The sequence below is a fragment of the Phyllostomus discolor genome, chromosome 3 (genome assembly GCF_004126475.2).
Source record: "Phyllostomus discolor isolate MPI-MPIP mPhyDis1 chromosome 3, mPhyDis1.pri.v3, whole genome shotgun sequence".
NCBI lineage: Eukaryota > Metazoa > Chordata > Mammalia > Chiroptera > Phyllostomidae > Phyllostomus > Phyllostomus discolor.
Genome location: NC_040905.2, coordinates 126,295,300 through 126,310,383, shown reverse-complemented (window position 1 = coordinate 126,310,383; position 15,084 = coordinate 126,295,300). Strand labels below are relative to the sequence as shown.

The 15,084-nt window shown below is 38.6% G+C and overlaps 1 protein-coding gene across 2 annotated transcripts in view; it reads right to left on the bottom strand.

Moving 5' to 3' along the window:
- IQCK (IQ motif containing K) overlaps window positions 1–15,084 on the bottom strand; it is a 195,471-nt gene that overhangs the window by 106,518 nt on the left and 73,869 nt on the right. For both annotated transcript variants that reach the window (XM_036021413.1, XM_028511543.2), the window contains one exon: window positions 7,460–7,544. In XM_036021413.1, the coding sequence (XP_035877306.1) occupies window positions 7,460–7,544 (85 nt within the window). The remainder of the gene's footprint in view (window positions 1–7,459; window positions 7,545–15,084) is intronic.

Here is a 15,084-nt window from a genome sequence, read left to right as displayed (position 1 = left end):
GAGTTTGATTTTTTGCATGTAGCTGTCCAGAGGTCCCAATATCATCTGTTGAAGGGGCGATTTTTCCTCCATTTTATGCTTCTACCCTCTTGGCAAATATTAACTGACCATAGATATTTGAGGCTTTTTCTGGGCCCTCTATTCTGTCCCATTGATCTGTGTGTCTGTACTTAAGCCAGTATCAAACTTTTAAAATTCCCATGGCTGTGTAATATAGTTTGATATCAGGTATGGTGATCCCTCCTACTTTTTTCTTCTTTCTCAAAATAGCTGTGGCTATTCGGGGTCATTCATGGCTCCATATAAATTCTTGAAATATTTGTTCTATACCTGTGCAACATGTCATTGGTATTTTAATAGGGATTGTGTTGAATCTATAAATTGCTTTGGGAAATATGGACATTTTGATGATTTTGATTCTTCCAATCCATGAGCATGGTACATGCTTTAATTTCTTTGTGTCTCCTTAATTTCTTTCTCAGTGTTGTGTAGTTGCCTGAGTGCAGGTTTTTCACCTCCTTGGTAAGGTTTATTCCTAGGTACTTTAGTTTTCATGTTGCTATAGCAAATGGGACTTTTTGCCCTGATTTCTGATTCTAGTATTTCGTTGTTGGTGTATACAATGCCTTCAATTCTGAATATTGATTTTAAACCCTGATTTTTTGCCAAATTCACTTATTAGGTCAAGTAGTTTTTTTGGTGGAGTATATAGGATTTTTTTTTACACTCTCAATATCATCTGCAAACAATGAGAGTTTTACTTCCTCCTTTCTGATTTGGATGCCCTTTATTCTCTTTCTTGTCTGTTTGCTGTGGCTAGGATTTCCGATACTGAATACAAGTGGTAACAGTGGACATCCTTGTCTTGTTCTTGATCTTAGTGGGAAAACTTTTAGTTTTTGCCCATTGAGTATGATGTTGGCTATAAGTTTCCCCTATATGGCCTTTATCATGTTGAGAAACCTCCCTCTACTCCTGTATTGCTGAATGTTTATATCATAAATGGATGCTGTACATTATCAAATGCTTTTCCCACATCTATTGATACAATCATGTTATTTTTGTCTTTCCTTTTGTTTATGTGGTGTATTACATTTAATGATTTGTAAATGGTGTACCATCCTCACACCCCTGGGATGAATCCCACTTGATCATGTTGTATGATGTTTTTAATGTATTGCTGGATGCAGTTTGCCAATATTTTGTTGAGGATTTTAGGGTCTATGTTCATGGGGCTATGTTAGGGGCTATGTTCAGCTATATTGGCCTGCTGTTTTCTTTCTTTGTGTGTCTTTACCTGGTTTTGGGATTAGGATGGTGCTGGCTGTGTAAAAAAAGTTTGGGAGTCTTCCCTATTCTTTTGGGATAGTCTGAGAAGGATAGGGATTATTTCTATTTAAATGTTTTGTAAGATTTTCCTGTGAAACCATCTGGTCCAGGAGTTTGGTACAGTGAGGAGTTTTTGATTACTGCTTCAAATTGCCCATCTGTTATCAGTATTTTCAAGAACTCTGTTTCTTCTAAATTCAGTTTTGAAAAATTATATTTTTCTAGAAAGTTGTCCATTTCACCCCATTTTTCAAATGTCTTGGCATATAGCTCTTCATAGTAATTTCTTACAATCATTTGTATTTCTGTGTTATTAGTTCTAATTTCTCCTCTTTCACTTCTCATTATATTTATTTGGGTCCTCTCCCCTTCTTTTCTTGATGAATGTAGTAAAAGGCTTGTCAATTTTGTTTATCCTTTCAAAGAACATGCTCCTCAATTTAATCATCATTTGGACTATTCTTTTAGTCTCTATGTCATTTAATTCTAATCTACTCTTATTTTCTTCCTTCTACTTGCCTTGGGCTTTGTTCGTTATTGTTCTCCCAGCTCTTGTAAATATAAGGTTAGGTTGTTTATTTGAAATGTTTCTATCTTTCTTAAGTAGGCCTGTATCACTATGAAGTTCCCTCTTGGCACTGCCTTTGCTGTGTCCCAGAGGTTTTGGACTGTTGTGTTTTCATTTTCATTTGTTTCCAGAAACTTTATGACTTCTCACTTGACCTCACTGTTAACCTATCCATTGTTTAATAACATGTTATTCACTATCCATTGATTTGATTTTTATTTTAGTTTTTTTTCCCTATGAGGCTGGTTTCTAGTTTCAGTCCCTTGTTATCCGAGAAAATGCTTGAAATGTTTCAATTTTGTTGACTTTGAGGAGGCTTGTGTCATATCATGTGGTTTGTCTTTGGAAATGTTTCATGTGTATTTGAAAAGAGTGTGTATTTTAGTTCTTTGAGGTGAAAGGTTCTCTATGTATCAGTTAAAGCCATGTGACCTAGAGTGTCATTCTGTGCCACAGCAACCTTGTTTATTTTGTTTAGACAATCTACTGTTGACACTGCAGTGTTAAAATACTCTACTATTAGTGTGATGTTGTCTATATCTTTCTTGAATTTCTCCACAATTTTCCTTATATATTTGTCAGTCCTCTATTGGGTTCATATATGTTTCCAATGTTTATGTCTTGTTAATGGATTCTTCCCTTGAGTACCATGAAGTGTCCTTCGGTGTCTCTTTATATAGCCTTTTTTTTTTTGAAATCTATTTTTTCTAAATATTGCTACCCTGGTCTTTGTTGCTGTCCATTTTTAAAAATATTCTTTCCAACCCTTCACTTTCAGCCTGTGTATGTCATTTGTCCTGATGTAGGTCTCTTGTAGGCTTCATATGTGTGGGTCATGTTTTCTTATCCCTTCAGATACCCTATGTCTATTAATTGCAGCTTTAATTCATTTACATTTAAGTTTATTATTAATAAGTCCTTATTCACTCCCATTTTACTCCCTTCATACCTGTGTTCCTATCTCTCTCACTCTTTTTCTTTCTTTTCTTAAAGTACATCCTTTAGCAATTCTTGCACAGCTAGTTTGGAGAAGGTGTATTCTTTGAGCCTTCTTTTGTGCAGGAAACTCCTTATTTCACTTTCCATTTTATTTATTTTTTTAAAGATTTTATTTATTTATTTTTAGAGAGTGGGGGAGGGAGAAAGAGAGGGAAAGAAACAATGTGTGGTTGCCTCTCACGTGTTCCCTACTTGGGGACCTGGCCTAGAACCCAGGCATGTTCCCTGACTGGGAATTGAACCAGGGACCCTTTAGTTTGCAGGCCCACACTCAACCCACTGAGCTACACCAGCCAGGGCTCACCTTCCATTTTAAATGAGAACCTTGCTCGGTAAAGTAGTCTTGTTTACAGGCTTTGCTTTTCATTGCAATATTTCTTGTCATTCGCTTCTGGCTTGTAGTGTTTCTGTAGAGAATCAGCTGTTAGCCCTATCAGAGCTCCCTTGGATATTACTTACTGTTTCTCCTTTGCTGCCTGTAAAATTCTTTGTCTTTGAATTTTGCCATTTTAATTATGATGTGTCTTAAAGTGGGGCTCTTTTGGTTCATCCTCACTGGGACCCTCTGTGCTTCCTGGATCTGTGTGACTTTTTCCTTCATCAAATTAGTGAAGTTTTCCATTACTTTTTCAAATAGGTTTTCTATCCCTTGCTCTTCTTCTTCTCCTTCTGATATCCCTATTATATGAATATTATTATGTTTCATGTTGTCCTGCAGTTCCCTTAACCCTCTCCATTCTTATTGAATGACTTTTCCTTTTCTTGCTCTTTCTGGGAGTTTTTGTTTTCTACCTTGTCCTCCAGCTCACTGATTCGATTCTCTGCTTCATCTAGCCTGCTTTTTATTTCTTATTCTGTGTCTTCAATTCAGAATTTGTATTCTAAATTTCCTCCTTGGTCTTGTTGATAGTTTCTATATCCTTTTCATGTGATTGTAGTTCTCAGTGAGTTCTTTGCAGCTTCCCTGAAATTTTTAGTTATTCTCACTGAGCTTTTTAAGCTTCCTTATAATGATTTTTAAAAATTCAGTGTCTGATAGATTACTTGCCTCTATTTCACTTAACACTTGTTCTGAGAGAAACAACTTCCTTTCCTTTCATTGGAGGTGTTTCTTTGTCTTCCCATTTTGGGGGGGATTTTTCTTGTTTTCTTCTGCTCTTAAATTGAGCTGTTTTGACTCCCTGTCTTCATGGTGTGAACTTCTATGATAGGAGACCCACGTGATTTAGTGTTGCACTCTCCTTGGTCTTCTGAAGTTGATGCTATTGTGATGCCCTTTCATCATTTATGTTGGCTCTCTGGAAATAATTGGGTTTTTAATTTTCATTAGGTTATTCTTTGTTGGGTCCTTCCCTCCAGCTGGTTCACTGAGGGTCACTCCACCAACCTCTCCTATGCTGTTGTTCAGGTGCTGTCAGAAGAAAACCACAAAGCCCAGGAAACAAATCCACACACACACAAATAACTCCCACCCACAATCTCACTCTCAATAGCAAACAAATCAGTATTAATAATGGTGTAAAGAAATTAAGACTATTATAAGAAAAGAAAGTGAATATGAGATAACCTACTGAAAAAAATAATTTTCAGTGGATGGAAGGAGGAGCACTAATAAGAACAGGGAATCAAAGCAATGTGAAGAGAGAATGTAAGAAGGCAGAATGTAGTAAGAAAAGGGAAATATATATATTATGTTTATGCAGAAAATAAAATAAAATAAAATGACAGAGATAAAGTAAAAGAAAAAAGTAAATAATTTTTAAAAATGGTACTGAATTGGAGAGAAAGATCCACCACAGCACTATTAACAGCAAATGAGTTAAAATTAATGTAGGTTGGATGGGATTAAGACTGAAAAAAAAAAGGAAGAAAACCTTAAGACATATCTAGAGGAAAGGGAAGTGATTTTTAGGTGACAGAGGGAGGAGGAATACTAAGCATCAGAAATGAAAACCAGGCCAAGACAGGGGAAATTTAAAATTTGAGACCCCCCAAAAAGTAGGAGAGAAGTCTAGTAAAATTTGAGATTTGAAATACAAAATTAGTGATGATCTAGAGGTAAAACTGAAAAAATGCAACATCTACTACCCTATCAACAACCAACGAGCAATGATTGCTAAAGGTAGAGAAAGAATGTGGTTATTTTAAGAGTGGGAAAATGTGAAATGACCATTGAGAAGAAAATTGGTTTTGAGAGGCTGGATGGGGGAAAAATAGTAAGGTTGTAGAATGGAAACAAGTTGTAGCAAGAGAAAAAAAAAAGTAAGAAGAAAGTAAAATGGGGTAAGAGAAGGGTGGGGAAATATATGAATTGAAATAAACTATATTATAAAATGTAATGACTTAATTTGCACAAACTTGAAGGACAAGAAATTAATGTTACAGAGCTATACAGGAAAGAAAATATCACAAATCATGGAGAAGACCACAGTGCATTTTGTCTGGTAGCATTTATTATTTGCCACTGTTTTTTCTTTCTGGATCTGTCTGTGGTGATGTCAGATGCTGACCCTGTCTGAACATATGCAGCCTCTTTGAGACTACCAGGGATCTACTGTCTGTGGTTGTCTCCTTCAGTTGTTAATCTAGTCACTCTGCATTCAGCAGTCAGGCTCAACCACCACAGAGTGAGGCAGAATCTTTCCTGGTTTCTGGGCTATTGCTTCCCCTCAGGCTTCTGCCACTTGGAATGGAGTGGTTTGCCTGAGCAAGATAGCTGCTGCAGTATGAGGAACGACTCTGCACCAGGATCTGGTGGCTAATGTCTCAGTTCTCTCCCCAAAGCCTCTTTCCTCAGTCTCTCTTCAAGCATCTCATGTCCACTCTACCCTCTTCCCACTTTTACAGGAGCCCAGGGAAAAAGGCTGCAAATGGAAATGTATTATGTCTATGACTGACACATAATAAAGAGCTCTTTTCCCAACTTTCTATTGAAGGGAAATTAAGTAATTTGTCTCTTTCCTGAAAGCAAAATATTGGAATTTATCTGATTGGATGTACATTTCAGTTTAATGTGGCACAAAGTCAACAATATTTTGTAAGTTCTACTGTATCTTATTAAGGAATAAAATGTGTCAAGTGCTGGGTCAATTGACAAGTGTCTGCTCTAGTAGGATTTTTCAGGATGTAATTCTTGATCATAGATACCATATTTAAAAACCATGGTATCTAAATATGGATTTAAACGTGGTACTTAAATATGGATCTAAACATGGTACCTAAATCCATATTTAGATACCATGGCTAAATTCTCTCTCTTTTTTTTTTCACCTAAAACTTTTATAGAGATACTAACTGCTAACAAGAATTTACAAATCTGCCCTGGCTGGTGTGGCTCAGTGGATTGAGTGCTGGCCTGCAAACTAAGTGGTCGCTGGTTTGATTCCCAGTCAGGGCACATGCCTGGGTTGCAGGCCAAACAACACTGGCCCTTTAAACAGCTGTTCAAGTCTCCAGCCATCCATCTCTGGCAGAGCTAAACCCTGCTGCTTTTTGTGCTAGGATGTTATGTGTGTATGTTTTGTGCTCTGGTGCATAGGCTAAGGATTCCAGCTTAGGGTTTAGACCCCACACTTCCCAGGGGGATCCAACCAGCAGCTTATATATCCCTCTGGTGCTTCAGGTGCATCCTGTGGGTACCCACCAACCCTCTTGCATCTCCACCACACTCCCTACCAGTCATGTTGTGCTAAAGCTGATTCTTCTGTCTGTCTGTAGTCATAAGGCATCTCTCTTGCTATTGTTCAGTTGTTTGTTCCAGGTGATTTCTCCACAATTTAGTTGTAATTCTAGATTTGTCCTGGGAGGAAGTTAGTGTAACTTCCAATCACTCATCCTCCATTTGGTTCCCCAAGAGGTTGTGCACTTTTTAGCATGAAATATACTCTCATGTATATTTGGTAAAAATACTTTTAAAGTACCTCCTTCCTGAAGGGCCACATGACAATGCGGATCAGGTGCTTTAGAAAGAAACTTGCCTTTTGACCTAGAAATTTGATTTCTACAATGCATTCTACATAACTAACCAGAGAAATGTGCAAAGATGGCTACACAAGGATGTGTATTTCAGCATTTATTATAATGATAAACTGGAAATAACCAATAGGAAAGTGATTAGAAAAGACAAGTTTTAAAAGAAATGGTTACTTTCTATATTAGGTATTTAAATGTTATTATGTATTGATATTTTTATGATTTGGAACATTTACACCAAAATGTCAAAATGGCAAACTTTGGATCACAGCTATCCATGACTCAAAACTTTTATTTTTATTAGTTTTATGTGAATTATCTAGATTTTCTAACTATTTTCTATAATTGACACATATTGCTGTCTATTTGTAATATTACTTTTTAGGTAATGCAGGCCAGTAACCCAACTTTAAAAGGTTAGAGAGTACTTTTAATGATAAATGCAAAATACGTTTTGGTAAAATTTCTAAATCCCTTTTGAGAACTATTTTTCAGAGACTCCTGTTTCTATCCTCATTTCAAATTCATGGGTTGTCCACATCACAAAAATTCCCTATCAAGCCCAGTGGCATAACTGTACATGCCTCTTACCAGGTAGGCTCTCCAGAATGACTGGATGGTCAGTGCTGCCTCCTCTTCTGTCAGCTGGAGGGAGAGTGGGATAGGTGGCCGGGGGCTAAAAAGCAATAAAATGGTCATATGCCAATGAGAATCCATCTTTCAGCTGAGCAAGGCCTTTGACAACATAAACATAAATGCTTTATTCATTGATAGAAAAGTGCAAACTTGGGTTAGCACTTTTTATTTTTAAATCCAAGATTTTTTTTTCACCAAAATAATTTTTAATCACTGTTATCCTGCTCTTCTTTGAAGAACTAAGGGTGGTAAAGGTGTATGTCAGTCCTGAAAGTACAAGATACAGGTTATTGACATAAGTCCATGGACATAGAACAAAAGACAGAGCAAAAGGGCCCTTTCCACAGCATATTATGATTGACACATAAAAAAGGGCTCTTTTACCACTATGGAAAACAGTATGGAATTTCCTCAAAAAACTAAAAATGAAACTGCCTTTTGACCCAGCAATTCCATTGCTAGGACTATATCCTAAGAACCCTGAAACACTAATCCAAAAGAACCTATGCACCTCAATGTTCATAGCAGCACAATTTACAATAGCCAAGTGCTAGAAGCAACCTGAGTGCCCACCAGTAAATGAATGGATCAAAAAAACTATGTGACATTTACACAATAGAATTCTATGCAGCAGAAAGAAAGAAGGAGCTCCTACACTTTGGTGACAGCATGGATGGAACTGGAGAGCATTATGCTAAATGAAATAAGCCAGGTGGTGAGGGAAAAATACCATATGGTCTCACCTTTAACAAGAACCTAAACAACAAAACAAAGAAACAAGCAAAATATAACCAAAGACACTGAAATAGGGGACAGACTGACAGTGACCAGAGGGGACAGAAGAGGGAATTTCAGGGGGGAATGGGTCGGGTTTACAGGAACAAATTTGGAAGACACATGGACAAAAACTAGGGGTGGGGGATGATGGGGGGAAGAGGGGAGGGTTGGGTGGGTGGGCTGGAATGCGAGTAGGTGGGAGAAAACTGTACTTGAACAATGATTAAAATAAAATTAAAAACAAAAACAAAAAAAAAAACAAAAAAACCAAGAACCTAATCAACAAAATGAACAAATAAGCAAAATATAACCAAAGACACTGAAATTGAGAACAAGCTGACAGTGACCAGAGGGGAGAGGGAGGGAATTATAGGGGAAAAGGGTGAAGGATTTGCAGGAACAATTATAAAGGACACGTGGACAATAACAAGGGGGGCGGTGGAAACAGGAGAGAGAGGTAGGAAGGGCTGGGGTGGTGGGAAAGGGTGGGGGGAAAAGGCAGAAAACTGTACTTGAACAACAATAAAGAAATGTTAACAAATAAAATAAAGGTCTCTTTCCCTAGCTTTGTATTCAAGGGAAATTAAGTAATCTGTCTCTTTCCTGAAAGCAAAATATTGGAATTTATCTCTGATTGGATGTGCATTCCAGTTTAATGTGGCACAACGTCAACAATATTTTGTAAGTTCTACTGTATCTTAATAAGCAATAAAATGTGTCAAGTGCTGGGTCAGTTGACAAGTGTCTGCTCTAGTGGGATTTTTCAGGATGCAATTCTTGATCACAGATACCATATTTAAAAACCATAGCTGAATTCTCTTTTCTTTTTTTTTCTCCTAAAACTTTTATAGAGATACTAACTGCTAACAAGAACTTACAAATCTGCCCTGGCTGGTGTGGCTCAGTGGATTGAGTGCCGGCCTGCAAACCAAGTGGTTGCTGGTTTGATTTCCAGTCAGGGCACATGCCAGGGTTTCAGGCCAGGTCTCTGATGGGGGATGTGTGAGGGGCAACCACACATTGATGTTTCTCTCCTCTCTTTCTCCCTGCATCCCCTCTCTCTAAAAATAAATAAAGAAAATCTTTAAAAACAAAAAGAACTTACAAGTCTGACTTAATTTTGGTTCCTTATGTTTCCCCAAAGCATAACTTCCTCTGAAAAGCAGGATTCAAGATATTTCAGATGTAGTACAAAAAACAAAACAAAACAAACAAACAAGCAAACAAAAAAACCTCTGAAAGAACATGGGTCACATGAGAACTGTTCCCAGGACAGGATCCTCAAAAATAATTTTGCAAATGAGGGACTCCCAAGTTCCCTGGACTTCGAGCTCTCCCTAGTGACTGTCATCATTTGAGTTTATAGTAAGCCCTATGTACGGAGAGGTTAACTAATCTGTTCAAGTTCACACAGCTTGTAAGTGGCCTAGTCAGGCCCAGACCCATCCAATCACAAAGGCCCAGACCCATCCAATCACAAAGCCTAGGCTTCCCTCACAATGCCATGCTCACACCAGACCTCTACTGGGTAAACACAGAAGCCCAGGCTGGCACAGACTGCCAAGCTAACTGGCAACAGCGTAGGATCCTTCAGGATCTGGGCTTTTATTTCCCTCTAAACTTTGACTTAAAAATAACCACCACCAAAGAAATCTCACCAATGTGTGAATGAATGAATGCTCTTTTGAGTTATTCTAGAATCAAGGAAATCAAAGCCAGGAAGAACCATGAACATTAATTAGCAAGACCATTTTTAGTGGTCAGTGATGTTGCCACGTGCTGGTTCTCCAGCCACAAGGTCCTTCCTTTCTAACATACCAATAAATGAGATTCACCTACTTTAGAGCGACAATTATACCCCCCAAATGACAGCAATGTTAGAAACCTTTCCCTAATGTCCTGTTTCCATTTTGATTTGAATGATGTGTTGGCTCCCCCCGCACCCCCGGTTCTATTTTTGTTTTCAGTTCTTTTTGTCTATTTTCTGCTTATTTGGGCTGTAGTGGAGCAGTCGTATCTTGCTGGAGGTGCATCAGTTCCCTGCATTCCACAGTAAATGTCTCTCTTCATCCACCACTCTTAATTCTCTAAATCTCTGTGTGTGACAGCAATGAATCTCATCCCTTTAGTAATTCTCCTTCACTAGTTAGAAAACAATGGCTTCTAGGAAGACTTCAGTGTTTCTCAGGAGATCTTGGTGTGCCAAGAGTGAATTTAGGAGACAAATGTTATCATGAATTAATACTATTTGGTATTTACTGAGAACTTTTCCAGTTTCCCCCTCCTGCCAGACTTGCTCCTTGTGCTCCAGCTGTGCTAACCGTTTTCATTTCCAATGTGCCCTCTCACCTCAGGGCTTTGCTGAGGGTTTTCCTCTGCCTCCAGAGTCCTCCTACTCCAGCCAGGACACCACATACATTAGTGCAGATTGTTCTCTCAAAGGCACCCAGTTGGGCAGAGAGAACTCAAACCCCACCCAGCTCTGCTCAGTAAACGATGGTCCAGGGTGAAGGCTGCATCTACCCTAGGCCAGGAGTGTGTTTCCCTAATTTGCTAAAACGCACCTTAGGGTTGGGGGAGCTGACACCCCTTTCTCCAAATTCACCCTGATTCTTTCTTCCTTTCTCTACTTGAATGCTACTGAAGGATTTTTCTGATTAGGTCAGGGCCCAGTGGAGTTCTGTGCAATTTTCCTTTCTAGTCCTTGGCCCGATTTGGAGATAGAAATCTGGTTACCTAATTAATGCCCAAATCCTCAACTGAACTGAAAGCGCCACAAGGACAGAGACAGGACTTCTGTTTGCTCCTCTTGGTAGTTTCAGCGCTCAGGAGAGTGCTTGGCACATCATGGGCACTCATTAAATATTTGTGACATGAGCCTCTGTGCCTGGCATAGTGTGCTAAGAACTTTCCACACACGATTTCATTAAATCCTTTCAACATTAATAATGAGTTACTGTTATTTTGTTCACAGTGAAGAAACTGAGGATAAGAAGAATGAAGAGACTTGTTCAAGGTGACTGATCATTTTTTGCCAATAATGCAAATTGGCCGGGAAGTAAAGAGAACGGCCCAAAGAGAAGAGGATAGTTCACAAGTTCACTAGTAGGGAATAATGGACCTCACAGCTTCAAGTGTCAAACAAAGGAATACCCAGTCACTTGCCTAGAAGGAAATGAGGGTGGGAAAGCCATAATCATAGAAAATACCCTCTTCATCACTCCTTACAGTAATAACTTGGCAGATATTCTCGTCTGAAGCTCCACAGAGACTGTCAGGACAGAACGAAGTAGAATTTGTTACTTGTATCTAGGGGACATTTGATGGTGCCTTCCCGTTCAAGTGCAATTTTTCTGCTTAAATATGTTTTCTCTCTTGATGTCATGAAATAATCAAAGTAATGGTATTCCTGTTTTGGAACAGCAGTAGGAAAGGAGAACTGCAAATTTGGGACCAACAGCCTAAGTGGGCTTTCACCAGTAATGAAACTCAATTGCCTTACATCACAATGATATTTCCAAAGGTGAAATGAGATTTCTAATAGGCCATTAAGCAGTAGTATGAGGCCACCTTTAGTGACACCTCTGTTTTCATGGCTAACTAAGAGGCACTGTCTAGTTATCAAACCAAGAGTAAGTATGATAAGCCAGTCTAAGTCAGACTAAATTAAAAGGAATTAATCTTCAGAGAATCATCCCTGGGAATTAGAAATTACTTCAGCAGGCCAGTTTGAAGGCAAAGAAGCCATGCCAGGCCCTTTTCTCTCTTTTAGAATCAGTGCAACTGGCTCTAGATCAAATAAAAATAAGAGATTGAATAGAGGCAACCACTAATCATGGGGAATCAGAGAAGAAGAGAAGATGAGCATGTTGATCATAGGAGAAGGCAGCTGAGGTTCCTCAAGGGTTTAAATCAGATACCCCCAGAGTAGAAAGGTTTGTGTGTCTCAAAGGCCAAAACAGTACTGCTGAGTATTTTTCCAATAGGACTTGTTTTATTGGTAATGTTCATTTGTCACATTCCTCTTCTTTATCAAGTTAATTCATGTGAATTAAATATATCTGGATCTCAAGAATCAATGCTTTAATTCTGAGAGGGAACAAGAGTTAATTTTTCTGATATTGTGTGTATGTATAAACACACCACACACACACACACACACACACACACACACACACCTTTCCCCTTTTTTGGATGCTAAGTGAAAGATCTGTAGGACCTAAGGAAGCTTATAAATATACAAAAGAGAATCTGAGAAGTTAGTCTTTTTTTTTATTTTGTTGATTCTAGAGAGAGGGGAAGGGAGGGAAAAGGAGAGAAACATTAATCGGTTGCTTCTTGCATGTGCTCTGGCTAGGGTTTGAACCTGCAAAGCAGGCATATGCCTTGACTGGGAATCAAAATGGCAACCTTTCAGTTTGCAGGATGATGCCCAACCAACTGAGTCACACCATCCAGGGCTGAGAAGTTACTCTTTATTAACTTCTCCACCCAGTTCTAAGACAAGAGGTACCATCCAAAATGGCATTTAAGCAAAATAAGGCAGAAAGGAGAAAAGCTTGTTTTATATTGAAAATTGAATGCCAGGATCCAAATTCTATCCAGTTTTCATTAGGTATTACACTGAATTGTTTTCTTAGAACATGAGAACACAAAGCCATTTACAAAATGACACAAACTCTAAATCAACCATTGCTCATAAAGCCTTTCACAAGCTCAGTATTTGATAATGTCCACCCTCATATTCAGTAAAACAGATTACCTATCCCTGCCATCAGCCTTCACTGGTTTCCCAAACATTCTTGTTGAAGATATCTGTCTTGAGTAATGAATTTCTTTTTTTTAAAGATTTTATTTATTTATTTATTTATTTTTAGAGAGGGAAGGGAGGGAGAAAGAGAGAGAGAGAGAGAGAGAGAGAAACATCAATGTGCGGTTGCTGCGGGCCGTGGCCTGCAACCCAGGCATGTGCCCTGACTGGGAATCAAACCTGTGACACTTTGATTTGCAGCCCAAGCTCAATACACTGAGCTATGCCAGCCAGGGCTGAGTAATGAATTTCAAATATTCGGAAGGAATACAATAGAGGTTAACTGGAATGGTCCATCCAGACATACAGTGACTAGCCATTAGGATGGAATCTCATAGAATTCTTTCAATCCCAGCCTTTTGTGATGTGAGGGAATAACTCAAACAAAACAAAACAAAACAAAACAAAACAAAAAAACAGTAGGGAGAGCCAGCTGCCTGACTCTAGTGGCCTTAAAGCACATTGAGAAATAATCATTTCTAGGACATGATTTTCTACTTGCTCAGCAACTCCACCCTGGAAAACCAACAAGCAATTACTCAGCATCAGGCTGAATTATTCTCCTAGGTAAACACAGAATCAGGTCGTATTTTACCACCCTTTCTCTAGAAGCTACGCATGGGCCGAGTTACCAGTGCTCACTAAACAACCTGCTGCAAGACCACATGCTCACCTTGAACTGCATATATAACCATGTCCAAAATCAGGGCATGCGACTTATGCTTTTGATAAATATGTCCTGATTGCTGTATTATTTATTTAGTCTCTCTCCTCCTGCCCCAAATGCTGAACCTAGGCAAGGCATGGGTGGATGGAGAGGTAGGTGTTTACAAGAAGAGCAGACCATCTTCCTCCTACCAGTAGGAAAACAACCTTCCCAATTCTTTCAAACCAATTGGAGGAGATCCAAACTTGTTTTCTGCCATGGATCCCTTTCCACTTTGGCAGTTGGGAGTCCTCAGAATGTTGGTTAAAACACAAAAACATAAAATTACAAAGCAAACCAATTATATTGGAATACGGTTATCAAAATGTTTAAAAAGTAATGATATATCAATAGTAACATTGGTGCTACTAAATTATGCAGTAATTAGGAAGAGCTAATGCAGCTCAGTTAACTAATGTAATGAGTAACAATTGGAAATATTTTGCAATCACTGTACCAGCTATAACATAACATGAAAATGTCTGATTGCTATTAGTGACAAAGTCACAGGTACTATGGATACTACTGAGGTTTGCTGTGCAGTTACGAACTAGTGAAAATAAACAGGTCATTTCCCCCTTCCTTCAGGGATCCCTGAATCATAGACAGTTATGGCTAGAGCTGGGCAAAGGAGAAAGATGAGTTTTACTTCCAGGATGGGACTAAGGATTAAGGATTTAAAAATAAACAAGATGAATAAGAACAGTGAAGTAAGACTATCTCAAAACAAAGTGACCAGGCAGTTATGGAATTTGGCCCCCCAAAGTTATTAAACGGTGGCTTCCTGGATGGAAGAGAAATTCAGTGTACTATAGTGGGACAATTATTGGGAATAAAATGAAATAAAAAGTTCATTTTATTCCCAATAATTTGTCATTCTTCACTAAACCCATTAAATTTTCCAAACAGAACTTTTTGTTCTCATACTTCATTTCAGTCAATGGCTCCCCATTCAGACAGATGCTCAGACCAGAAGTTTCCAAGTCATCCTTGAATTCTTTCTTTCACCCATATTCAATTCATCAATAAGTCATGGTTCCAATATCGACCTCTTCTTACCTCTTTATTCCAAGCTGCCATCATCTCCTCACTGGCCTCCCTGTTTACACTATTACAGCTGATGCCAGTCAACTCCCCATCCAGCTGCCAGAGTGATTTTCTTTAAAGATAAATTAGATTATTACACTCTTCAGCTCACCCTCCTCTCCCCACCCAATAGCTTCTTAGCACACTGAAAAGAAGAAAAATTCAAACTCTTTATCATGGTGTCCAAGGCCCTACCCCAAT